General features: G+C 37.6%; 1 protein-coding gene across 2 annotated transcripts in view; it reads right to left on the bottom strand.

Moving 5' to 3' along the window:
- LOC106111363 (inositol 1,4,5-trisphosphate receptor) overlaps positions 1-26,614 on the bottom strand; it is a 55,154-nt gene that overhangs the window by 3,287 nt on the left and 25,253 nt on the right. Inside the window, exons 21-56 of one of the 2 annotated variants that reach the window (XM_013293411.1) lie at positions 25,329-25,435; positions 24,465-24,544; positions 24,320-24,391; positions 23,646-23,753; positions 23,115-23,269; positions 21,366-21,525; positions 21,094-21,235; positions 20,608-20,732; positions 19,936-20,067; positions 19,285-19,422; positions 18,695-18,898; positions 18,173-18,288; positions 17,736-17,871; positions 16,998-17,163; positions 16,200-16,348; positions 15,819-15,939; positions 15,449-15,591; positions 13,851-14,041; positions 13,651-13,762; positions 12,527-12,635; positions 10,725-10,865; positions 10,407-10,498; positions 9,867-9,990; positions 9,122-9,232; positions 8,399-8,541; positions 8,037-8,217; positions 7,667-7,896; positions 7,127-7,225; positions 6,922-7,059; positions 6,117-6,309; positions 5,517-5,639; positions 4,953-5,125; positions 4,105-4,269; positions 3,521-3,698; positions 885-1,105; positions 308-473 (exon numbers count right to left, since the gene is read on the bottom strand). In XM_013293411.1, coding sequence (XP_013148865.1) covers positions 308-473; positions 885-1,105; positions 3,521-3,698; positions 4,105-4,269; positions 4,953-5,125; positions 5,517-5,639; positions 6,117-6,309; positions 6,922-7,059; positions 7,127-7,225; positions 7,667-7,896; positions 8,037-8,217; positions 8,399-8,541; positions 9,122-9,232; positions 9,867-9,990; positions 10,407-10,498; positions 10,725-10,865; positions 12,527-12,635; positions 13,651-13,762; positions 13,851-14,041; positions 15,449-15,591; positions 15,819-15,939; positions 16,200-16,348; positions 16,998-17,163; positions 17,736-17,871; positions 18,173-18,288; positions 18,695-18,898; positions 19,285-19,422; positions 19,936-20,067; positions 20,608-20,732; positions 21,094-21,235; positions 21,366-21,525; positions 23,115-23,269; positions 23,646-23,753; positions 24,320-24,391; positions 24,465-24,544; positions 25,329-25,435 — 5,144 coding nt within the window. The remainder of the gene's footprint in view (positions 1-307; positions 474-884; positions 1,106-3,520; positions 3,699-4,104; positions 4,270-4,952; positions 5,126-5,516; positions 5,640-6,116; positions 6,310-6,921; positions 7,060-7,126; positions 7,226-7,666; positions 7,897-8,036; positions 8,218-8,398; positions 8,542-9,121; positions 9,233-9,866; positions 9,991-10,406; positions 10,499-10,724; positions 10,866-12,526; positions 12,636-13,650; positions 13,763-13,850; positions 14,042-15,448; positions 15,592-15,818; positions 15,940-16,199; positions 16,349-16,997; positions 17,164-17,735; positions 17,872-18,172; positions 18,289-18,694; positions 18,899-19,284; positions 19,423-19,935; positions 20,068-20,607; positions 20,733-21,093; positions 21,236-21,365; positions 21,526-23,114; positions 23,270-23,645; positions 23,754-24,319; positions 24,392-24,464; positions 24,545-25,328; positions 25,436-26,614) is intronic. The other variant, XM_013293412.1, reaches the window with a different exon arrangement.

The raw sequence follows: 26,614 nt of genomic DNA on the forward strand, positions 1-26,614 counted from the left end.
TGCCTACCCTTAATTGACGGAGGAGGAGACGCACATAAAGAGGACATTTCTCCTTCCTATACGTCTCCTCCACTGTCAACTCCACTTTTCCTTCCCGTCCTTTCCTCTTAAGAAAAGGATGGGAAGACAAAGGGACTAAAATTAGGCCTCCGGCACCACACTCATCAGGCTAGACGTGGATTTGCTCTCACTTCACGCCTGTTTTCTGTGTGGTCGTGGTATTACACCGGGCGAGCCGGCCCATTAGTACGAAGGTGTTAAATGTATGTATGTGTAAAATGTATATAATGAGAGTAATGTATCTTACCACATATAAAACATGTGTTCTTCAATATAAGTTCTTTTTGCTGCTTCTCGCTGCGCAGGTCTGCGAAGGTGTCGATGATCACACCGAATATTAGATTCAGCACGATCACGATCACCACGAAGTAGAATAGTAGATCGTACACGACGCGTGCAACGAATAATGGCTCCTGGAAATTTGGATTTAGAAACATCAATTAATAGACCCAATCCGTCAACTAGATATAGGAAAAAATCTATACTAATATGATAAAGCTTCTTTGTTATGTAGCATATCAGCCATCACAGCATATTTTTGCAGAACATTTTTTTATAAAAAAAAAACTCTACACTGACAGTATGCTGTAGGTTATATATTTTTATGTAATTTAATGGGGGGGGGGAATAAATTGTAAAAAAAATGCCCTGCAAGAAAAGAGTAAAGAGAAAAGATTTATATTTTTCTATGTATTGAAATAACTCAAAAACTGAGCCGTTTTCAAAAATTCTTTCACCATTAAAAAGCTACATTCTCAGTAAGTAACAAGGGGTTATATATTTGAGTCCAGGCGGATGTTTTGGCTGGATAATGGTATACTGACATAGCTGGCGGGCGCGAGCAGTATGTCGCCGATGCCGCCGCCGTTGCGCAGGCCCTGGTTGAGCGTGGTGACGATGCACATGATGAGCGAGTCGCAGCTGCGCTCCCGCAGCGACCCGCCCACCGACACGAAGCGCGGCGCCTGCTGGTACTTGCTGGCCGGCCCCCCCGGCGCCCCCGGCACGCCCTCGCAGCGCTCCGAGAACCGCGGCTCCTCGTCGTCTACACGATTAACACTAACGTTACCTTACTAATATTATACATTCGAATGTTTATATGGATGTTTGTTTATAGTCTAAACTGCTGAATGGATCTCCATTAAATTTGGCATAGATAGTTCGTAAAAGAAGAAAATTAGTACAGCGCTGTAGGATTGGCGCAACACTAGATTATCGGCATACACGTCACGTCCCTAACTGACAGCTGTCAATGTCATTAGAAATATTGGAAAAGCGCGCCATTATGGCGGGATCAGAGCTCTTAAGTTAATAACGCTAGTTACAATGGGGACGTTTCCTAATTTTTGGAATTGCTTTTATTATGTAGATAAACCATATCTAAACAAGAAAAAAAATATAATAAAATAATATACGCAACATTTAATTACAAAAACACTTAACTAAAAACAACTTCTCGAAAGACCGCGAAAACGCCTCATGACATGACGTCACTTCTTTGCTAACAAATCTCGCGTCGCGGCCTGTCAAAGTCATTCAAAGTGACCAGACGTAAATTGAATTAGCTATTCAAATAACTTTTACTATTTTTTTTTCGTCATAGTGATCGAAAAATTTGCTCGTAAAATATGTCGTAAATATAAAAACACTTAATAATGGAGTCCTCATAATATAACACACGCAAACTCAATTATTATAATCATTAAAAAAAATTATAACTACAAAATGCACTGACATTCACTGAAGCTGGTCACACTGCCATGTTGTTTGCGAAGAAGCTACGTTACGAGTAATGGAGGGTAAAAAATATTGCAGCGTTTTTAATTTATATTTCAATGGAGACAAACATTTAAGGTCTCCAAATGTTATTATAGGTTTTAAGATACTGTCTTTAAAATATTAAACATAACTTTATTTGAATTTGTAACATTAGGAAACATCCCCATTATAATTATGAAAGTTTTTTTTAAATAATTCATCGAAAAATATATTATGTGCTTGAAATAGTTTGATTTTAAAGTGGTTACAAACATATATGAAAATAAATTGGAATTAAATAAAAACAAAATCTCTAGTCATATGAGAGATACGAGCGCCATCTATTGTTAATCGGGCAACAATGACAGACACAAATCTATACTACAAACAGACGTTAGCAAGCACACATTGCACATACATCGATATATTTAAATAAACATACATTGTACAACTCCCCCGTTCGCTGCAAAAATAGCATACGTTTAAAGACATTTAAAAATATACACAAGGCATAGTGAACTACATTTTTTCACCGGTACTTTCTCTGAAAGGTACTATATCAATAGGGAATATATTTTTTTTTTCTTTTTTTAAACGATTCTACTTGTTATAAAATAACCAGAAAAAAAATTTGAGGCGAAAATATTCAGCCATTGAGCAAAAAATAATAAAATAAAATTACGACCATTTTCCAGCGACTAAAACGCGACCGGAGTTGTCAATAGACAATTGACGTCAATCGTCTTATTCCATTCATAACATACGTTCAGATGTCACTTCGACGTAAAAAACAACAAAGCTTCTGAAGGTCAAAAAGTGAAAAATCGTTTAATTTTTATTATTCCTAGTACAAATAAGTGGTAATTAATCGTTCTATTCATTATTTTTTTTATTTTAAAGTTTGTTTTGATATCGTGGTACAGTAAAAGGCACTTTTTAATGATTAAATTTTGCAACTAAATCACATTACATTTAAAAAAATCTTTGCAGGAATGTTTTTATAGTTATAAAGTATACTTAAAAAAAGTTGGCACAATTAGGCGTCATATGCATATTGCCTATTGTTGAGTTTCTTCGTGTCTTTGTCAATCATGTAATAAAACATTTAGAAAAATAATAATCCTTGGTAATAAAATAACATATGAACATTTAATGACATTACAAGCAACTAATTTATATACAAAATATATTGACATGTGGTTTTGAGGATCCGTTATAAATAGTGTTGAAGAAGAGCATGAGAAAAAGTTCCAAGCGAAATGTCAACTATGCCTAATATATTAATGTATGCAAGAAGGTACAAAAAAATTATATAGACGTATAACATTTTTAGTAGAACCTCGATAAGTTAAAGTCCAAGGGAAACACAAAATATTTTAAGTTATAGAGGTTTTAAGTTATCAAGGGTCCATTTTTTAGTGGTTTTAGGCTCTGATAGGAAGAGAACATATTATTTTTTGAAGTTATAGAGATTTTTAAGTTACTGAAGTTCGAGTTATGGAGGTTCTACTGTATACCAAAAGATGTAGCTTATTATAATGTAGGTAATTATTATATCATTACAAAGACATGAAGTGGCACTAAACTTGACCACTGAGATACCTTTTAAAGAAAGTACCGGTGAAATGTGGACTATGTCTAGTCTATATTTGTTGAATGTCTATGGTATTAGGCGATGTGTGGAGCAGGTTGTGAGAGTTACCATCGAGCCGGTCGACGTTGAGCAGGAAGTGGTCGCGGAAGAACATGTAGCCTACGATGGAGAACATGTAGACGAGCACCAGCGCCAGCACGGCCGTCAGCAGGATGGACCGCCCGTTGCGGGTGACCGACCGCATCACGTTCAACAGCGTCTCCTCGCGGTACACGATGTCGAGCAACTGGAAACATAATTAACAGCAATTAAACCCTTCTTCCACTAAGATATGCCCAATATATAACAATCACTATCGCGCCAGACGAAGACACCAGACTAAAAAATTGCTTCGTGAAAAAAGAGTTATTTCATTTCTACGTAAGATCTATGGCGTAAACTGAAGCAGAATGTATCTATATAAAGCACTAGCTTTAGCCCGCGACTCGATCCGCGTGAAATTTGAAAATAATAGACAAGTAAAAAAATATAGCCTATGTCACTCATAGATAATTTACCTTTCTAACTGTGAAAGAATTTTTGAAATCGGCCCAGTAGTTTAGGAGTCTATTCATTACAATCAGACAAACAAATTTCCTCTTTATAAGTATTTTGTAGAATAAATTTACTTTAACTTATGTAGTGTTACTCACAAGCACAGAGAAGAAGAATGGATGACAGCAGATGCCGAGGAAGCAGAACCAGAGGTAGACGCTGTGGTAGAGCAGCTCGGGGTCCGTGATCACGTTCCGCGTCGACTTGGACAACGTGCCCTGGTTGCCCATGATGCTAACCAGGTGGATGCCCTTCACCACGATCTGGGACCAGACAACTCATGTTATATAGAACTCGTCACTAGATGGCGTTGAAATAAATTATCACTGGCAAATCAAAATCAATCTCAAATATTAACCTTTGACTAAACAATCGCACAACAGTTGTGTGATTGTCGATTGTTTCAAAGATAATTAAAAACAAACACAACTAAAAATCGAATATCGCACCTCCATATAAGCTTATAGGAATCAAAGATTGACTAAACAGTTGTGTTATAGTTTGCTTAAAGGTGTGCGCACACTGTAATACAGTTGGTTCCTTCCAAATTAAGTGCTCGAAGGACCAAAATTATAAATAGTACATTAGAGATGTAAACTGAAGCCATATTTAAATATATAACCTTTTTAATGACAAGCCAACGCTTAAACTCTGAATTACAATGCGTAAAATTCGAATACTGAAGTGATATTTAAACATTTTTAATGATAAGACAATGCTTAAACTCCAAATTCCATTACAATTTTGTTGCCTATCGGATTGTGAGCGGCTCTTATGAAGCACTAGCTGTTCCCGTGCGACTTCATTCGCATAAAATTATGAAAATTTTATTTTATTGTTTACGTGTGTCAAATTCTCAATTGCAAATGTCAAAATACCAATATAATATAGATAATGTGTCGGTGTGAGTTTTGTTTGAGTATTTGTCCGCTAGTGCTGTACGTACGGTGAGCATGCCGAGCGCCCACAGCGTGGGCTCGGGCCCCGCGGAGTAGATGAGGCGCACGATGGCGCTGGCGAGCAGCGCGCGCGCGCCCGACGAGCGCGGCAGGCAGGCCACCAGCGTGCCCGCCGCCAGCGACACGCACCACACCACCAGCGACAGGTGCTGGCCCAGCTCTGCAGGGACACCACACACAACAAACACATCGTTTAGCAGCTTCCTTCACTATTAATAGACTAGGCTTTAGCTTCCATGGTTCCATTTAGATCCCTTCTATTGTACTAGAGGCTAGCCACCGAGTTTGAGAGGGTCAAACCGCACATAACATAGTCTTCCCGCCTGAAAGCACTCTTTAGAAGATCCCCCCCNNCCCCCCCTCAACAACGTCTTTGTGGAATTAAAAAATACTTTTAAGTACGTAGCTTATTTGTCGTAATTGTTCTATAACTGTGACAAATTTCAGCAAAATCTGTTAAGTGAATCTGGAGATACAAATTTTGTAATAATAAACATCCATCCCTGTAAACTTTCGTATTAATATTAGTAAGAATCAAGATTATAACTAACTTGGATTTTCTTCTTGGAATGGATAGAAGAATGCAACGATTACGTTGATCAGTACTGCGAAGTTGAATAAGATGTTGCTCCATAGTGACATGTACGACGACACCCAGAACAGGAACGGTTGCCCTGAGAGAGAGAGAGAGAGAGAGATAACATTTAGAAAAGTGCAAAACATTTTCCACCCTATCCACATTTTGTGTACGTACGTAAGTCGAAGTACATGTATGTACAGTCGCGAAAATTTGTCGGTGTTCTACTTTAGGTAAAAATTGCCTTATACATTGCAACGAGACAAACTCCCCCTCTTCATAAAATAATAAGATAGCAGTGAGTGGAAACGAAGGGATAAAAAAAACTAGCCTTGTATCATTAACTGATTTTTTTCGTACATATTTATAAGCTGCGTTGTATTGGTGTTTGTTCATCGTCTCGTTGCAAAATATTGAAAGGATTATAGCTTTTAAGCTGGAACACCGTTAGTTACCCCGATTGTACATTTCAGCTGTATTTACGTACATTTGTGAATTGCGTGCGTATGTGCGTGCGTTAGTGTGCATATGTGCGTGCGTGTAAGCGTGCGTATGTGCGTACGTGAGTACATACCGCGAAGCTTCTTCTGCCACTTCATCTCATGGAAGAGGTTATCAAGCCGCGAGAAGAAGTCTGCCACCTTGCTGCCCTGGTCGTCGCGCTCCGCTGTCTGCAGCACGCGGTGCTTGCTGTCCGCCGGCAGGTACTCGCAGATCTCCGGGATAGGGAACACTATCTGCTCCATACTACGGTCTGTTCGCACTATCTGTATACAAGATTCAAGGGCTACAAACGAGATCGAACTTAAGACATTAACACGCTCACTGCGTAACAGGTCGATATAGGCCTGACGCGGTGCTTAAGCTGGGGTAGACGAAGAAAACTATGTACCTCTCGCTAGTGCGAAACGATTTTCTCATGTGAAAACATTACATAAAATATACACATTATGTTTCCACAATGTTATACCTATTAAATCTATCCTAGTGTTGGTAGGTCTAGAAAGACCTGCCACGCGCTACCGGGGGCGCATTTTGGCCCGCCGCCGCACCAGATGAAGTAATTTAATTTTACTTGCCGCAGTAAACGTGTACAATATCCCGTGAAAATGAACAATAAGTAATCAAGGAATATACATCGACATCCCCTTGCACCGCACCGCAGCCCAGTACAGCATGGAAGACAATGGCTGGCTTCGATATAAAAAGACCAGTCCACCGAATGAATTGAAAGATGAACGAAATAATTTATTAATAAGTGAATATTTTAGTTTATAATTTAGTACTTCTTTGAAAAAAAATCCAAAGTGGGATATTTTGATTCAAGTGTAATGTAATTTGAACCGTATTGTAAGGCTGTAAGGTGTATTTTGGCATACCTCAATCTGTGCGGTGTGAGTACGGTAGTATTGTAGGGCGGGTGCGTTGACACCAGAGGGCGTGGCGCGCACCAGCGCTGCTAACTCCTTGTTATGGCCAGCAAGTTGGTGACACAGGATGTAGATGTTATGACCCACCTATAATAAGGTAAACACTTTAGTTACAGAAAGATAGAAGGTAAATAAATCTATGTAGTTTTCTCACTTCTTTAGGAGACACGCCTTGGACTGGCGCGTCATCTTCGGAGTCGGAGTCTGCGTCCATCGCGTGCTCTTGGTTGAATGCGGAGCATGCAACATCCACCTAGAAACATAGTAGTAGTTATTATTGTAAAGAGGAAAGATTTGTATTATCGATTTTTTTCTAGGTATTGGAATAACTCAAAAACTACTCGACTAATTTCTTTTACCGTTAGAAAGCTACTTTATCTGTGAATAATATAGGCTATGTTTTTGATTAATTTTTAATTTGACGCGGGTGAAGTTGCGAGCAACAGCTAGTAGTAATGTGAGATTGTTGGTAATTTCGGAAAACGAGAAGTAAGAGATAATATATGATAGGATAGTGTAAATCTACAAGAGCCATAATAAAATTAAAGATCCGACTCGAGGGACCAAGTATCAAATAGGCTGAAATATGCTAAAAATTACTTTTTTTTAAATTAATTAATAATTTTTACTATATAAGAAACCGATTTAAACGAATATAAGATGTAGACTCTAAAACTAATTAAACAGCCATTACCAATTGTTCCGGGTTCATATTGTACAATATTCTTTCAGCATTGTTCTCGGAGTCGTTCCTGGACTCCATGATAGCGAGCAGGAGTTTAGAAGCGTTGTTCTTGAGTTCCAGCACGAGGTCCATACGCGTCTTCCCCAGCGGGTTGATATCGTTCAGTATTAACGCTGTTATGATGTCTAGACCGTTGCTCTCGTGTGTTGCTATGCAATTTTGATTCTCATGGCAAGGACCTAAGGTACAAAATTGATAATTAACAAAAAAGTACAGAAGTTCACGGAAATTAATTCATTGAAAAATGTGCCTTATTTTGAGAGCGTTATGGTTGCTTATTCAATGATTTTTTTTATTCTTAGTCAATATCGAAGTATACCTTGGCAGTATTCTGTGAGTGTCTCTAGGGTCTGGTTGATGAGGGCCACGTTCCCCTCATTGATGTACAGTCCCAGCAGGCCGAGCCCGCCAGTGGTGGAGCCGCATATGCAGTCTAAGAACATCAGCGTCTCCGATACTAAATTGTAGTTGCTTTTGTTGTTTTGATTCCGTAGTAAATTCTGGAAGATCACAAACAATTTAGAATCAGAAGAAAAAAAAAGGACTTAGTCAAGTTTCTTTAATTATATTTTTTAAATAGCAAACAGCTATCTTGGGACAATCTTAAGTGTTGATTTTGTTTAAAAAATTCGATTCTTATTACAGAGCAGAAGTACGAAGTATAAAGGTAGGTTTCCATGCCTGTAGGTCAGGGTTGTGGTTCTCGCAGAGCAGCTGCAGGAAGCGCAGGATGGGCCGCATCACCGCCACCTTGGGCGGCAGCACGTCGCTGTTGCTCGCCTCGCGCTTCTTCTCCGACATTATCTCTTCTAGAACTGTCGTACCTGTGGAAAGTATAGAGAGTAAATATCTGAAATAATACGATTAGTACGCGTGATCAATTATAGAAGGAAAATAGGCTAAAACACATACAAATTTGCTACAGTTAAGAGTTATGCTTTCCCAAAAAGGGTTAAAATGATTCCTTACATTTTTGTGACATGTTCCATTTTAACATTTCTAAAATTTGAATGCCCCCATACATGATTTTGAACATTAAAAATTCACAGGAACGTAAAAAGAAATTGTTAAAGTTGTCACAAATATCTATTGTATTCAATTAGGCAGGAACGTAAAGGTTAAAGTCGTGTCTGGTTTTTTTTTTTGTTAATGTTTAAAGTGCTCCTCTTACCTATCAAATTGCCCTCCTGTGGAGAGTGAACCACGCCTTGTATAATATTGCCCTAGAGCGTAAAAAATTAAACCAAATTGGACGAGTGAAGGGCCAATATATTTATGTTCCCCACTTGAAATGGGTTTATTTTAATAAGTGTCTGTGTTTTGCCTATCTATTTCTCTTTGTCACTTAAGTTTTTTGTTAAATAATAATTGTATACAATTGGTTGACATTCATAGTTATATTACCATGTGATATAGTGTGTATATCAGAGTACGCGTGCACGGCGGAGCCGCACGCGTTGCTGATCTCATCATCCATGTCCTCGCCCACCACTATCGGACCTGGTGACGGCTTGCCTGACAGCAAACATATGGAAATTAACATTTTTATGTCAATTTTAAACAAATTTCCAATCAATTTTTGTTTATGGTAACATATGATATGTGAATTTAATATTTCGAGTACATTCAGCTTCATAAATAGGAATAAACTAGTTTACGTCCACAAATATGAGCGAGTGGAATAAAAAAAAACAATAAACAAAAACCAAGTGTCTATATGTTCTTTCAGATTTTACTTTACATTTGTGACAAATTTTATCCGATGTCCGTTCAGCTGTTTTGGCGATAAACCTTAAGAAAACTCCATCTAAACTTTCGCATTTTTAGTAATAAGGTAAATTAATCTTGTTTCGGCTTACGCTTTAAAAAATCCGTATGCATATATTCGTTATTGCCATAATTTCATAGTTGTAGTCGTCCGTACATATTTTTTGAAACCAAATAAGCGTATAAAAATTTCTGTAGCATTGTAAGAGCACATCTTTGACTAAACTATCGCACAACTGTACCATTGTCGATTATTTTGCAGTCAATTCAACTATTTAGTTGTATAACTAAAAATCGAGTAGTATCGCCATATAAGCTGAAAGAAAGCGAGACTAAGATGTGGGATGTGAAACTATGTGTAGTTATGTGAGGCTGAGTGTACCTTCAGCGGGGCTGTGCTTCTGTTTGTCTGCGGCGGAGGCGCGCTTGTCGGCGGCGCCCGCAGTGCTGCTGGTGGCCAGCGACCTGATCTCCTGCTGCGACTCGCGCATCTTGTCGTAGAATACCTGCTCAATTAGACAATATTTACGTCATCACATTTATGAAGAAAGTAATGTTTTTAAAAATGATTTTAAATAAGTAGCTATGCAATATTAAAAAGTAAATAGCCTATGTGTTCTTCCAAACTATCTATAGGGTGATTCTATTGAACGGATTATTTGGACGTACGGGAAAATTTTAGTTGAAAATATGTTTTTTACGTATTTTATACAAAAAAGTAAATAAACTTTAAAACTATAGAATATCGGGCAACATTACGCTTAAACGATAGCTATTAAAGTCTTCTAACTCCACAAAATCATCCTGTATATCTATGCCAAATTTCATCGACATCCTTACAGCAGTTTAGGCTACAAAGTAACATCCATCCATCCATCTAAAAGCATTTTTCGCGTTTTTAATATTAGTAAGATGTCTTTACCTTTAAGAAAGATTGTGATATTTCACCATTTTGCAACTTAGTAAATATACTGCGTTGTATGATAGGGTTGCCACCCTCCAGTAGAGCGATACCTGTAAAAATAAAATTATTAATACAAAACAAAAAAAAAAAAAACAAAATAAAAACAATTACAGTTAAGGTTTAAATTTGAATGTATAATATTTATATATATTTGATTCACGTTAAAACTACTTGGTCTATTTTAATAATTCAATCAGATTAGAAAGGTTATTTAATTATTTATTTTTTTTAATTTCACGCGAACGAAGTCGCGAGCAACAGCTACTGAATAAATACCAAGTTGTATAGCTTCAAGGAAGATGGCAGGTCTGTTGACGCTGTTGATGACCAGCTCCACCACCAGGTCGGAGGCACCTTCGCGGTCCAGGTGTGCCTGCACCTGGGACAGCGTCTGCCCCGTGCGCAGCAGCACCTTGGCTGCATATTGTTAACAATTAATAACTACCCACAAATATATAAATAACAGATAATTAAAATTAACTTTTTATTGATGAAAATAGGTTAGGTAATAAAAAGAATTTAAGTATTTTATTAACTATAGGATTGAAATCAGCTGATTAAAGCTATGATAGATAAAAAATAAATTCAGTACAGATAAAATATTTTATATGAATACTACTAAAATATCGGAAATGTTAATACATAAAATATATATTACTAGCTTTCGCCCGCGACTCCGTCCGCGTGGAATTAGAAAAAACGAAAGTGAGTAGCCTATGTGTTCTTGCAAACTATCCTCTACGTCTATGCCAAATTTCATAGAGATCCGTACAGCTGTTTAGGCTACAAACTCTAACAAACGTCTATCTATCCATCCATCCATCCATCCATACATCTAAACTTTCGCATTTATAATATTACTAAGAAGTAAGATTAAACATGGATTAATAAAAGGGATATTACTATATAGTGGAATTTGAGGATGTAGTTTCACCGGGCGGTGAAATAAACCACTATATAATAATAAAACAGTTTATTGTTTCACGTACACGGATACAAGTTAAGACGTACACGTAAACAATATAAACTAAGAAAACACGTAAACAAAATGGCGGGCGAGAGGGCAAACGAGCGAGGTGTCAACACAGTGTAGCAGCGCGAGGCGACTGTTCTGCCGGCCGGCGCGGCGCGGTGCATGATTTGCTGTTTGCACGTTGTGCGTGCGCGCCGCGGGCGGCGCTCTGCAGCGCGTTGAAATTATATATATAAATGTGGAGTGTGCGTGTTTGTCTGTACGTGTTATAATAATATTTTTATGTGAATATATATGTGATGAGTTTTGCGTGTGTAATGTTGTGTTGTGAATGTGTGTGAGTGAATGTTATATAATAAATAAATGATAAATAAATAAATGTAGTGTAATATATAAATAGATAGACAATTAAATAAATAGATAAGTACACTACAACTATATTTTTTTTAAGGAATAATAAAGTAATTTGACATAAAAATGTATACGAAATACATTGTGTTTGCGTAAAAAGTGCATAAAAAACAATAAAAGCATAAGTTGTAGATGACAAGCATGTGTTTGTGTACCAACCTCTCTTCGGCTGCGGCGAGGCTGCGTCGCATGCAGAACAAATAACTTCTAGACTATTCTAGCATGAATACATAACATAAACACTAGTATTTAACTACTGGCAGTTAATTAGAATTTATTCAAAACTTATTCTATCCCCCCCCCCCCCTAAGTATTCCAAATAAGACTTTAATGGTGGAAGCACCCCCCTCCTAAAACTAGTTGCCTATGCTCTCGCTAAATATCCAGAACAAAATTAAAACATGTTTTTATATGCCTCTAGTGAAATTACTAATATTGCTTACTAAATGACATCTTGGTCACTAAATCTAATTCAAAATTCTTTATAATTAGTAACTAAATCAGAATAGGAGTCGTTTGATATCAATTTAAATACATACTTTGTAACAATAACATGTCTCGAATTATTTTTTTTTAAATTGCGTAACATAAATTTAGAACAACGCCATCTGTTGGCACAATTTTACAATTTTATTATTTTTACATATATCAAGCAACTCCTGTTAACTTATATTTTATATTGTAGCTATATTACCTCCAGGGCCGTGTGTGGCGGCGGGCGGGGGCTGCGGCGGCTGGATCTTGGCCTCGGACTTACGATTCACAAAGTATTGGGACAGCAACTTGTTTCGCAACTGGTTGCCCTGCGATAAAACATGTTTATACGTTAAGTGACATTGCAAAACATAAATGAAAACAGAAATAAGATAGGTCATGTTTTTTTTATAATATAAGGTGGCAAACGAGCAAGCGGCCTGAATCCACCGAAATGGAAAGCGACCGCTGCCCATAAACATCCGCAATTGCAGATGCGTTGCCTACTCTTGACGGAAAAGGAGACGCATATAAAGTGGACATTTCCCCTTCCTATGCTTCTCCTCCACCGTGAAATCCAATTTTCCTTCCCATCCTTTCCTATCCCATACATATATTATATATTTCCCATTGTGACTGAGATTAGCTGACACAAAGTCTCAGACATCAAGACAAATAAATAAACCGACTAATAGCAAAGATCGTTGTTTTCAATTTATGTAAATACTAGCTTTCGCACGCGACTCCGTCCGCGTGGAATTAAAAATAAAGCGAGTAGCCTATTTTTTTTCCAGACTATCCTCTACATCAGATCTACAGTGGAAGCAATTCCGCGTTTCGTCTGATGAGTGTGGTGCCGGAGGCCTAATTTTAGTCCCTTTCACTTGCCACCTTTTTCTTAAGAGGTAAGGATGGGAAGTAAAAGTGGATTTCACGGTGGAGGGGCGCATAGGAAGGGGAAATGACCTCTTTATGTGCGTCTCCTCCGGCAATTAAGGGTAGGCAACGCATCTGCAATTGCGGATGTTTATGGGCAGCAGTCGCTTTCCATTTCGGTGGATTTGCGTGGCCGCTTGCTCGTTTGCCACTTTATATTATATATAAAAAAAAAAACATCTTTACCAAATTTCATCGAAATCCGTTCAGCTGTTTAGGTCTACAAACTCTAACAAACATCCATACATCCATCTAAACTTTCGCATTTATATGTGTCTATAATATAGTTTTATAGCTTATACAGATATTTTTATAAGAAAAACAAGTGAAATATTTAGATAATTTCCTATATGAGCGAGAAAATGCGATTTTTAGCTAATCAAGGTTTAACAAATTGTATAGAATTACCTTTTCACCATACTCCGGGTCCACAGCCATCATCTCTCTGAGTGTACGCAACACTTTCACGCACAGCTTTTCTTCTTTCTCTTCTAGAAGCTTCTCTGTGTGTCGGATTAATCTGGGAAAAACATATTTCACAGTTAATTTAAAAAAAAGTGGACATCAAATGTAGATTTCTCATATTAACCATTAGATGTCTGAGATACCTGGATATGAATATCCCGCTGGTATCCGGATGTGCCAGCTCGCCGGGGCCAGTAAACAGCCTGTGGGGGCGGTAGAGGATGTCCACCAGCAGCGACTGCTCCGCCTGCAGCAGCGGCCGCAGCTGCTCCTCCAGCAGGCACACGATCTCCTGCAGACCTTCCATCACGGAGCGGTCGTTCTGCAGGTTCGACTATGGGAACATGACCTCTACTTGTACTACGTCTAACTTGGTATAGTTAATAAGATTTACTGAGCTATTAATAATTCTGAGTTGCAGTAACTGCTTTAAATCTTGCTAGTGTATGGATGTTTGTTACTAAGTGTCCAAAACAACGTAAAGGATTTTGATTAAATTTGTCACAGATGGAAAACATAGCCTGGAAGATACATAGGCTACATTTTTTTTATTATAGGGCAAAATCTCATAGTTTAAATAACATCTTTACAATCTTAGGCAAAGTATAATAAAATAGGCAGCACATCAAAACTCAGCGTATACTTTTACCAAACAGCCTACCAGCATATATATACTGCAATTAAAAATAAGTTAACTGGTGCAAATGGTATATGGATTATCTTATTAATTTTTGATAGGAATTTGCTTCAGCCAGCACACAAATGGTAGAATAAAAAAATGTTTAATATAACAACATGTGTGTATAAAAAACAAGATGTTATTTTTTTTTCAACATAACATTTTTCTTGTCTCTATTTCGAATTCAATACATGTCATATTTAAATTATTCTAACCAGCCAGTGCAATGCAACCTCTGTTACACCAAGCAGGTTTTATTTACAACAATTTTAACTTAAGAATATTTAAAATCTAGAAAGGAATTGACGGATACGTTTATAAATATTTTGTTACAAGGGGAAAAAGATAGCAAATAGAGTGAAGTAAGAGACGAACAAGAAGAAATTATATTATAATCTGTAAATGAGATGAAATAATTTTAACAATTTCTCAAATCAAAATTTTATTTTTATTTATAAATTGTAACACTTTTTTTACCTTTTTTAAAATTTCCTCTCAGTGATATTTAACCAATAAGCCAATACAGCAAATAAAAGAAATATTTGGGCAAAATAAACACATTTGGGCTCAAAACATACACAAAACCCATACATGTGACAACACAAAGGTCACACAAACTCACTTCTTTTGCCGTATCTGTGTTCTCGAGTTGTTCCGACGCTTCCTCCTTACAGTTAAAATTAGTAAAGTTAATTTTATTAAAAAAAATGTATGAAAATGAATGAACATTAAAATTAGTTAAGAAAGCGAAACTGAAGAAATACGCTTTTATAACACTCGTATATAGCCGTCTCTTTCAGTCCCTTTAGAAAAGACAGAGATAGCAGAATAAATTCATAAACTTTGTGGTTTTCAGTAAGAATTTGTTAACCCTTAATTCAATAGTGTCCAGTATGACGAAAAGCTAGTTTTAAACAATCTACTGAACCAGTTTAGAGAAAAATACATAATATTTTAGTGTGTTGGTAACATTTTTTTTTTTTGCTACAAAAAACTCCTTCGAATGAAATGTTAATAAGAATATTATATTATTATAGTGAATTGATATATGTTATTAGATACCTGTGAGGCCATCTTCTCCAGCTTGGAGGTCTTGGAGGCCTGCAGCCACTTGCTGGTCTGTCGGGAGAGCGCGGCCGCCTTCTCGAACACCGTCTGGATCTTCGCCTCCAGCTCCAGCGGTATGGCGATACTGCGACTCTTCGCTGAATATGAAAGTATAGTGCTATTCAAATATTACAGCGGCTCGAAATATCAGAGTTTAAAAGTCAATGTAAGGGAAAGGGTACTTTTATAAGCGGTTTTTTGAGACGCGCACTTTAAAATTAAATTTTTAGTATAAATATTCTTCTTTTTTCTTTGAATTACATTTTAAATATAATGCAGAGGTATGTTAATACAGTAATGTATGGATGTATGGATGTACGCTCACCGACTTCGCTCAATGTACGTATGCATTTCTCGACGTTGAGTTTCTGAGGTGGTGTGAGCCAGGGGCACTGGTAGATGCGGAACGTCGTCTGCAGCAGCTTCACGAAGATCGACTGCCGTGTCTGAACATAAATTTATACATAGAGCATTTTAATCATAAATTCATAAATCGTAATCCCGTAAACATGTCGAATGTACTAGTTTCTTATAAATCTTTTTTTCTTTCTCACATCATTGTTTATGGGTGCATGGATTTTAAGAAAACAAGAATATGAAATTAAAACTTACTTTAAATCAAATCCAAGGAAAGCAACGAGAAATGTGTTTAGTAATCGCTATCGCACAGACCTCGAGCCGACATTATATTTGAATGGTTTTATACCTGTACAGTGGTGCTCTGGTCGCTGAAGGGCGAGTTGAAGAAGGTGCAGATAGTGTGCATGAGGACGTCGGTGACGTAGGCGAGCCAGGCGCGCTGCGTGCTGCTCGCACACGACTTCTGCGGCGAGAACACCTCGTCTGTAGACGTGCCTAAAGTACATGTCGCATTAACATACTAATATATGATAGTTCAAACTTGGGCATAAAACAGTAACTGCCTACATTTGCACACGAATAAAAGGGCGGATCCAGCTATGGCGCCAGGGGGGAGGTCACATAGTAATGGTCAAGTCAAGAGCTATGTAATATGTAAATATATTTTGTCAAGCTCTTGACCAATCAGCTCAGGGGGGGCCATGACCCCCATTGCTCCCCCCCTTGGATCCGCCCTTGCACGAACAGCAAGACGAATTTGAAAGAACTTCAATTAAAACTGAGCGTATTTACTGAATTGACTTTAGATGTATTTATGGATGCTTGTACCTATCAATAAAATTTTTATAGTAATGGAGCACTTTTATTTGATACGAAATCGGCCATGTTGGATTTATTCATATTGCCCATATTGAGAGTGTCGTATTGAAGTATCGGCTGTTGGGTATTGCATTTTTAATTTAAGTATTGCTTAATTTCTTCCTCGTAAAATAAAGAAATACTAAAAAATGTAGCCTATGTTATCACTGATAACGTAGCTTTTTAACAGTAAAATAAATTTCGAAATCTGCCCAACAGTTTTTTCAATATATACAAAAATACAAATCTTTTCTCTTTACAATATTAGTAAAGAAAATATAATTACTAGGCACGGCGTATGCCCTGGCGTCGCTGTGCAGTATCGCCTGCATGTCCTGAAGGAAGGACCGCTCGAATAGATCCCACATATAGTTGCTGGAGTAGATCTCCTTCATCTCCACCTCAGTGTCGATGTAGCAGTGGTTCAGAAAACCCACGTACGCTTCTTTCACCTAAACAATATATTAAGGGTCACTTCCACCACTGATAGAGGCTCAGATAGTTTAAAAATGACGTCACTTTCAGATAAAGATACTAAATCCGATATTTAAGTCCCTTTCTTTTCTTTTAAGGAGAGGATGGGAAGGGGAAGTGGATTTGACTGAGGAGATGCGTAGGAAGGGGAAATATCCTCTTTATGTGCGTCTCCTCCTCTGTCGGATAAGGGTAGGCAACGCATCTGCAATTGCGGATGTCTATGGGCCGCGGTCGCTTTGCCATTTCCATCACATATTTACACGTTGGATTGTTATCAGACAATTTACAATTTGGTGGGACCGGTCCTAAGTTTCTGATAGCCGGTTTCCCAGCCACGATTAACCATTCCTTAGTGTTTTTGGTTTTAATCGTGATTTTTTTTAATTCAGCCCAGTAGTTTTTGAGTTATTTCAATACGTACAAATATATATATATCTTTCCTCTTTTTAATATTAGTATAGATGTATAAATAAATGATGGCAGTTTCACGTCCTTTCAAAATATCCAACTACCGTCATTTTGAGGGTAGTTTAACAAGTGCAGTAACCTCTGGAATGCAGTCAGGGTGTGTGATGGTGGCCACGATGTCGTCCAGCGGCAGCAGACTGTGGCACTTGATCTCCGTGTACACGTTCTTGCCGAGCGTGCAGCATGTCAATAGCTTCACCAGCTGGATGTGGTACCTGAACACATAGGACTGCGTTATATCTGATAGGTCAAGTAATGCTGGACAAATTGATATTGAGGATTTTAATTTCCAATCCAGTACTTATTCACAACATTTAAATGTCATTTTTCTAGTTCACTTATAAGATAAAAGGACAGTAGCAAGACAAGATGCAAACTTAAATATTCAATCACTATCTATCTCTTTCTTTCCCCTACACAATAAGCGAGAGATTTGTTATTGACAATGGGTGAACGATAAAAACAAAAATCATGCTATTTCTATCGTTTTTTATATAGAGTGAGCGAGAGGGTTACCTTAACGCTTCAGGCATCTCATCGGTCTGCTTGTACTGGCGCATCATCTGTATGAAGTAGTTGAAGGACACCTTGTCGTTGTAGAACACCAACACGTCTTCACCCGCGTTCACCATCTGAACAATACAATAATAATTTATTGTAATAAACTATGTACTTACATATACATGAAATAAATTAATCTTGCACATTATTTTCAGAATATTATAACTTAAAAAAGAAAAAAATGTCATGTGTTTAGTATATTTTAAAATAGCGCCATCTAGCTTGACTTCCGGAAACCAAATATAGCCAATGAATTAAAATAGCTCATAAATTCACAATGAGTTTACTAAAAAAAACTTTAAATTTGTTATTTTATAATGTACTAGCTTACTCCCGCGACTCCGTGCGCGTGGAATTAAAAAACACATTGATGTCTAATTTCAACATCTGTTCAGCAGTTCAGGTTGCAATGCATGTCTGTTAGAGATATCCATCTGAACTTTCGCATTTATATTAGTAGGTATATGTATGGCACACCTCCTGCATGACCAGGTCCTGGCTGCGGCGGATGTGCTGTCCCGCGGCGCGTACGATAGTCCTCAGGAAGTGCAGGTATGCGGGGCGGCGGCCGCGAGTTTCTATGCAGTGTACGAAATGGGCCGCCACCTTGTCGTTACCCTCGTGAGCGCATAGCGCGGGATTCTCCTCGAAGATTGCACACACCGTTTGAGCTTCACGGATCTATGGATCAAATACAACGAATCTATACTTCTATACTATTATAATAAAGCGTAAACACACACTTCTTTGTTACCTAACAAGCAATTACAGCATATTTTTGAATAATGCTCTTTTTAATAAAAAGCTATACACTTATGTCATGCTTTAGGCTATATATTTTCACGCCTTTAAACTTAGGGGATAAATATTTTGGATAAAAACCCTAATGTTGGAAAGAGACCATAAGTTGCTGCCAACATGAATGTTGCCATGGTTTGTCATGTCATGTCATTTCGACATTTCTAATTTGACAAATGTAAACAATAAAATAAAGTTTTATAATTTCATGCAGATGAGGCTGCAGGAGAACAGCTTGTTTCTTATAAAGGCGACAGTAGTTTCCTTACCCCTGCGTTGAGGAATAGGTCGAGGTGTTTGTGCAGGATGGCCTGGTTCTGCTGGTTGCCGTGACAGAAGCGCTGTAGGAACTCGTGAGCGAGGGCCAGCAGCTCGTCCATTGCTGCGTCGTCTTCATCATGAGGCACCTGGACCATTACAAACGTTAATACCGAATTTACGATAACTTGAGAACTGCTTGTGCTCGCTTAAATAAGGTAGTGAATCTATACTATTATAAAGAGGAAAGATTTGTATTTTTGTATGTTTATATAACTCAAAAACAACTTGTCCGATTAAAAAAATTTCTTTCACGATAAGTTAACATAGGCTATATTTTGTACTATTTTTAATACCACGTAGACGAAGTCGTGAACAACAGCTAGTGTAAAATATTTTAGTGATTACAAAATGCCGTATTTAACTCAAGTTCTATAGTCCCTTACGAATTCTTATAATGTAGATTGAGTACGATAGGTATACACTAATATTTAACAAATACATTGTTATACTAAAGTCGATTTATTTATGTTTGTTAAGCTAGCGCTTGACAGCGACCCCACCTGAAGGAAATGATGACGCAGTCGAAAATTAGTACGTGATACTTTGATTGAATTCAGTTTTAGTTTATGGTCAATCAGCTCCCCCCTCTGTAACTTTACCTGGAGGAGGTCCAGCACGATGTTATGCACACCAATATTTCGGAGTAGCCGCTGCTCGTGGCGGCGCGGCTTGCCCGTGTCCCCGCCGCCGCTGTTACCTTGCGTGCAGTATTTTATCATGCGCTGAAGAATCTGAAACACAGACATACGTGTTACTGATATAAAATCTCTATCAAAGAATTGAAACTTTATTTTCATACTTGGAATCGAAAAAACTATAAAGGAACCTGTTAAATGATCACTAAGAGCTAGCGCAATTCCGCGTTTTCTCTAAGGGGTGTGGTGCCGATGGCCTAATTTTAATCCCTTTCCCTTTCCACCCTTTTCTTAAGAGAAAGGATGGGAAGGAAAAGTGGATTTGACGGTTGAGGAGACGCATAGGAAGGGTAAATGTCCTCTTAATGTACGTCTCCTCCGTCAATGAAGGGTAGGCAACGCATCTGCAATTGCAAATGTCTATGGGTAGCGGTCGCTTTCCACTTCAGTGGATTCAGGTGGCTGCTTGCTCGTTTGCCACCTTTAGATATAAAAAAAATGAACACACTACGCGATTTTTTGTTGTGCAACTAAACAGTTAAATGAACTGCGAAACAATCGACAATCGCGCAATAGTTGTGCGATAGTTCCGTCAAAGATATATGCCCGCTCTAATGAAGTAAATTCTTTACATACCTCTTTGATTTTCTCGTATTCGTGCATGTGGTCGTATTTGTGTGCGCGTGAAGTGTCCAATACATTGTCTAGTGAAGCATTGCGCTCCAACACTGCGCCGCCCGGACCCACTGTGCCTTTCAGCTCTGAAATAAACCCATAAATATTAGGAAAATAATTCACTTAACACGCTTACTGCGTAACAGGCCGATATCGACCTGACGCGGTACTTAAGCTGGTGCGGACGGAGAAAATTATATCCCTCTCGCTAGTGTGAAAAACATCTCAGGTATATACATTACATTACATCAAATGTATACATTATGTTTCCACAATTTAATCTAACCTAGTGCTGGGGGGTCTATAAAGACCTGTCACGCACTAGACGAAATATCATTGGGGGCCCATTTTGACCTGCCGCCGCACCAGTTGAAGAATTATAATTTTACTTGATGCAGTGAACGTGTTAAATCAGATTCACAGTATATAACAAAATGATATATTAACCGGTATGGTCGTCGAGTGCACCAGCGCGGCCCTTGTTGAATACCCATAGTTCAGACTTTTCAACGCTCTGCCGCAGCACGTCCAAATCCGCTTTAATCTGCTTATATGACTCTACATCCGCGTCTGACACCAGCAATTGCACCTACGTACAACAAAATTAACATTTATTACTATTTGTATACAAATAATTCCACTATAAAACAGAGACATCTATTGTCTAAAGTTGTTAACATTTGTGTTGCAACAACCAACGCCATCTATCGACCACTGACCTGTTTGAATGCAGCCAGCACCTCCTGTCTCTGGCTAAAGTGTCGGAAGAGCAGCGCGAGTGCGCCCGACACTAGCGCCGCGGACGCGCCTTGCGAGCACAGCTGGAGTAAAACCCGTAGTACCATACGGCCTCCGCATTCGTCCAGATCCAAACCATCCCTGTTTAGACCTTATTGTTATTGTAATACAGTACATATTGCAGTGAAGATGTTTGGTCTGTCTATTTTGTGGTTTTGTGAATAGAATTTTGAAAAAATATATTTATTCAATGATATTGCATGATCCTGATATAATTGAAATTTGTGATAATAAAGAATTCAGTCTATTTATTAAATAGGAACTTTTACAGTGTTTTTAAATTAGATAAATTACACTTTATAGAACACAATAGGAAAATTTATATTTCAACAAAATAAACAGACCTATTTACTAGCAAATACTTTAAAGCTGAAAGTGAACTAGCGGTACAAGCATGAACCAAACCGACAGATGTGCAGACACACAACATATATTGCCTACAACACCAACACAGTGTGTACACACGGACGACAAAATTAACACATCTAACTGTAAACCACTTTAAAAACATAAAAACATTGCTTTTCACTATGTGTCTTTCAATTAGAATGAGAAAGTCAACACAAGGGGCTACGACACTTTGAGACATATAGTTGTCTCTACTTTTCAATATAAAAAGAAAGAGATGACTATATGTTTCAATCTGGAATCGAAACTGTTATCATTGAATACTAACTAAACACATGTATTTGAGCTATTAGGTTAGGGTTAAGCTTAGGAATTTCTGCATAGCCCATGCTGTTAGGACTAGCTAGGCACTCAATCATGCATATATTTTCGTCTTACTAACAAATCTACATTTTTTGGTAGGCAGTTGTCAGGCACTGTCTGTATGGCTCTGGAAATATAAGACATAGTTCAGAATTGTAAATAGACCCGCCACCAAGCGCCCTGTTAGTATACCAACGTATTACTAGTTAGATTTAGCCCGTTCGTACAAAAATAAGCCTAGTCAGCCCTTACTAAGGGGCCTAGTCACCCCTTACTTAAGGTAGGCTCCGAGCCCCTCAGTGGGGACGTATAGTGGGCTGGGGATGATATAAATAAATCGGTGACTTTACTCTTTAATACTTCATGTAATACAATGTCATTATTGAAGTAGATCTATGAGATTGTATTGTTTAAGTCGCTTAGCAACTAGAATCGCCGATTTGCGTCGTGTACGAAGGGACTTAAGAGTCTTTATTGTAAAAAAAAATTAACACTACCTTTGAATTTTAATGATTAATAGAAATGTTTATAGTTGAATTATTCTAAAGACTGTGGAGTTAAAATTAATGCGAGATTTCAAAGAAGTTTCTACAAGAAATTTTATACTACTTCATAGCATATAAGATATAGTAATAAATGGAAATTAGATTATCTAAATAGTAGTGTTTTTAGCTTAATAATTAAAAACAGAATAATCAAACTAATTCCTTTAATTTTAAGTAAGTAACATATTACACTATGTTTTATATGTTTTTTAAATTTTGTTATGAATCTCTGATTCTTTGTCTATTATTTATAGTTAACATGCCTTAGTCACAAATCACTTTTACCATTATTTAAAAATCTATCTCATAGTCTATCCTAAAAATATATTTATGAAAGGAATTTTTATCCCAATTTCATTGAAAAATTAAAATTGACAAATAAGCCTAGTGAAAATGGAGTTTAAAGGTACTCACCGACAACTGAAAATGCCTTCAGCCTGCAGACCTATAGCCTCCACATCAGCTCGCGCCAAGCTGTCCGCTTGTCTCTCTGAGGACTGCTCGAACTCCTTCTTGAAGATGGAGAGCAGACAGCTGATGCGGTAGTCCAGTCGGACGTCTAGGATGAACTGAAGTACAACATTTCATATTAAGATTTGTATTATCTATAATAATATAAACAGGAAAGATTTGTATGTTTGTTTGTATTAAAATAACTCTACTGGGCCGATTTCAAAAATTCTTTCACAATTTATAAGCTACGTTTTTGCTGAGTCACAGGCTGTATTTTTAAATTTCACGTACACGAAGTCCCGGGCAACAGTTAGTACTTAAGTGATGTACTAAGTCCGAGATTATTTTTTTACATCATAAGCGACCACTGTCTAGAGACGCCCGCAATCGCAGTCTACCTTTAATCGACGAAGGTAACAGCAAGAGATTATTTCCCCTTCTTATGCAACCCCCCCAAAAAACACCAATAAAATATCCGAACTTTTAACTGACCTGTAATATTTCAATAATTTTGAGCTTCGTTTCCATAACGAGCGGGTGTTTGCGAGCCAGCGCCAGCGCGGAGGGGCTGCCCTGCACGCCGCCGTTCCCACTGCCCACCTGCAACACGCACCGCTGGAACATCGCACTGACTCGCCCGGCGAGTACACTTGCATGCGAGAACATTGTACTGCCATAACCAGCTCCACAGGCAACACCAGTCGATGACCTAGGCTAGGTCTACGGAGTAGCGTAAAAATTTCGACTTCAAAGGGAGGCAACTACCTCTCCTCTCCCATTTGACCATGAAGAGTACATTTTAAAAAGCCCCATTATTACCCTATTTCTACGGATCTTCTTACTAATATAAAAAACATACAGACGAATTGAGTACCTCCTTCTTTTGGGAATTCGATAAATAAATACGAAAGTTTGGATGGATGGATGTATTATGACGGACGGATTATGTATACTGAACGACTGCATGGTATTTAATAAAATGTATTTCAGAACAAACACATAGTTTACTTTTTTTTAATTCCACAGAGGAGTCACGGGCCAAAGCTAGTTAGACAATGCGTACATGCGGAAACGGAAATCCCCTATAATCTAGATATAAATAACGGAAGCATATCACAGAGGGAACATTTGTTAGTAAAATGCAAGGCAATACTTAGTGACAATACCGTGGAGGAGAGGTCTTCGAAAGTCGACCACTGCATTGTAAATGGGCGGGGCTCGTGCTGTGGGCCGCCCACCTGGTGAACAGCAGGACTGTCAAAGGGCTCAGGGCCAGTATGCCAGTGGCTGGAATACTGAGTGTATACTTACGTTGCGAGCTACGGAGCCTAGAGTGATGGAGGTCATCACCGCGCCCATGTCGCCTATACTGCGGAGTACGCCGCCCTCAGCTGTACATAGATAAAAAAAAATTACTTGGGCCTTAACTAATGTTATAAGAAAGCCGTTTTTAGTTTAATCATAGTTGATATATTAATTACATAAAAAATTTAAAAACAACTATAGGATAGCTAAAAAATAAATAAAAAAAAATCAATTTAAAATTGAGAATCTTGAAAAATTGGATCTTGAATTCGTTAACACTTACGCTTTTTTAATTCCAATTCTTGCGCTGCTTGTAAAAATTAATACAATCTTTGAGACCTGACACGTGTTTTATAAGGGTGTGTGTACAGTGTAAACTTACACTAACATTACTGTATAAATAAAAGCGGACGTACACCTGTGACTAAACTATCGCACAACTGTGCGATTATCAAGTGTTCCGTAGGAAATTCAACTATTTAGTTGTGCAACTAAAAATCGACTAGTGTCTATATGAAATTAAATGAAATAGCCTTTTATTCATAATAGCTTACAAAGAACTTATGAATTAGGTATACAGAGTTACACATTTATTTTTTCTTCATAGCTATATGTTTGCCAGTCGGCAAAGGCCTCCTTCATCATATTTATAATTGTAATTCATATTTATATTATTTAATCTTGTTAATTTTGGTTTCTTCTGTATTTAGTTTTTATTTTTTTTAATGTAGTTGTCTATTTTTCCTTGTAATGTACCTATATTTATGAATATTTTATTTATAGTATATAGTATGTCTATAAGCTTTTATCAAAGCGACACTAAACAATTGTGCGATAGTTTAGTCAAAGGTGCTCGCTCTAAATACTTACATTCCACTTCTCCAGCAAGAGGACTGGTTTCATTCAGCAGGTCCATAGCGGTGACACAGTCTAGTATACTGAGTAACGTTTTTGTTAAACGTAATAAATCGCTGAAGCTATTGAAAAAAAAAACAAATATATAAATAACATTGTCCTACTAAACTCCTTTCATTAATTCTCTACACATAATATAGGTAAACTAGCTGTTCCTATGCGACTTAATCCGCATGGAATTATGAAAATTTGATTTTATTGTTTACATCTGTCAAATCATCAATTACAGGTGTCAAAGTGACATGACGTGATGACAACTTTGCTTCCTTGATGTTGGCAGCAACTTATGGTCTCTTTGTCACATTAGGGTTTTTATCCAAAATATTTACCCCCTAAGTTTAATGGCGTTAAAACATATAGCCTAAATCGTGAAAGTGTAGGGCTTTTTATTAAAAAAAGAATTATTCAAAATTATGATGTAATTGCTGACATCTTAGGTAAAAAAATATGTGTTTACGCTTTATTATAATAATATAGATAACATCATCATCATCTCCCCTGTCTTATCCTACTCCCGTAGGGTCGGCGCATCAGGTTTTCGTTCTCCAAAGCACTCTATCATCCGTCATCTGTCATCACTCCCTTCTTGATCATGTCACCTTTCACACAATCCATTCATCAATATAGGTAAATAACATGCAATTAATGTTATAAATGTAAAAGTATGCAAGTTAGCGTTTGTTGCCTAAGCTGTTGAGATAACTGAGTGCAAAATCTAGTCTTCCATTACCAAAAACTTTAGATTTGCTATCAAAGTAAGACATTTGAACGTTATTTAATACATTTTAGTGAAAATCTTACTAATCTTACTAATATTATAAATGCGAAAGTTTAGATGGATGGATGGATGGATGTTTGTTAGCGTTTGTAGCCTAAACGCCTGAACGGATCTCCATGAAATTTGGCACAGGTTTAGAGCATAGTCTGGAAGAACACATAGGCTACTTTTTATCCCGGGAATAGTTACGGTTCCCGTGGGATTCATTAATTTAGTTTTTTAATGTTCACTCGATTATATTGCAACGGTTCAACATATCTTAGTGAAATTTGGCACAGATATAAAACAAAGTCTGGAGTCCACTTGAGATAAGCTTCATCCCAGAGAAATGTCCGGTTCCCGAGATACGTAGCTTTTTGTAATTTATATAGTTCGTATGTTTTCTAATACCACGCGGCCGAAGTCACGGGCAACAGCTCGTACTTAATAAATCTACACACTAAATTACACTTGGGCCTGGTGA

This window comes from Papilio polytes, unplaced genomic scaffold (genome assembly GCF_000836215.1).
Source record: "Papilio polytes unplaced genomic scaffold, Ppol_1.0 DF824169.1, whole genome shotgun sequence".
Lineage (NCBI taxonomy): Eukaryota > Metazoa > Arthropoda > Insecta > Lepidoptera > Papilionidae > Papilio > Papilio polytes.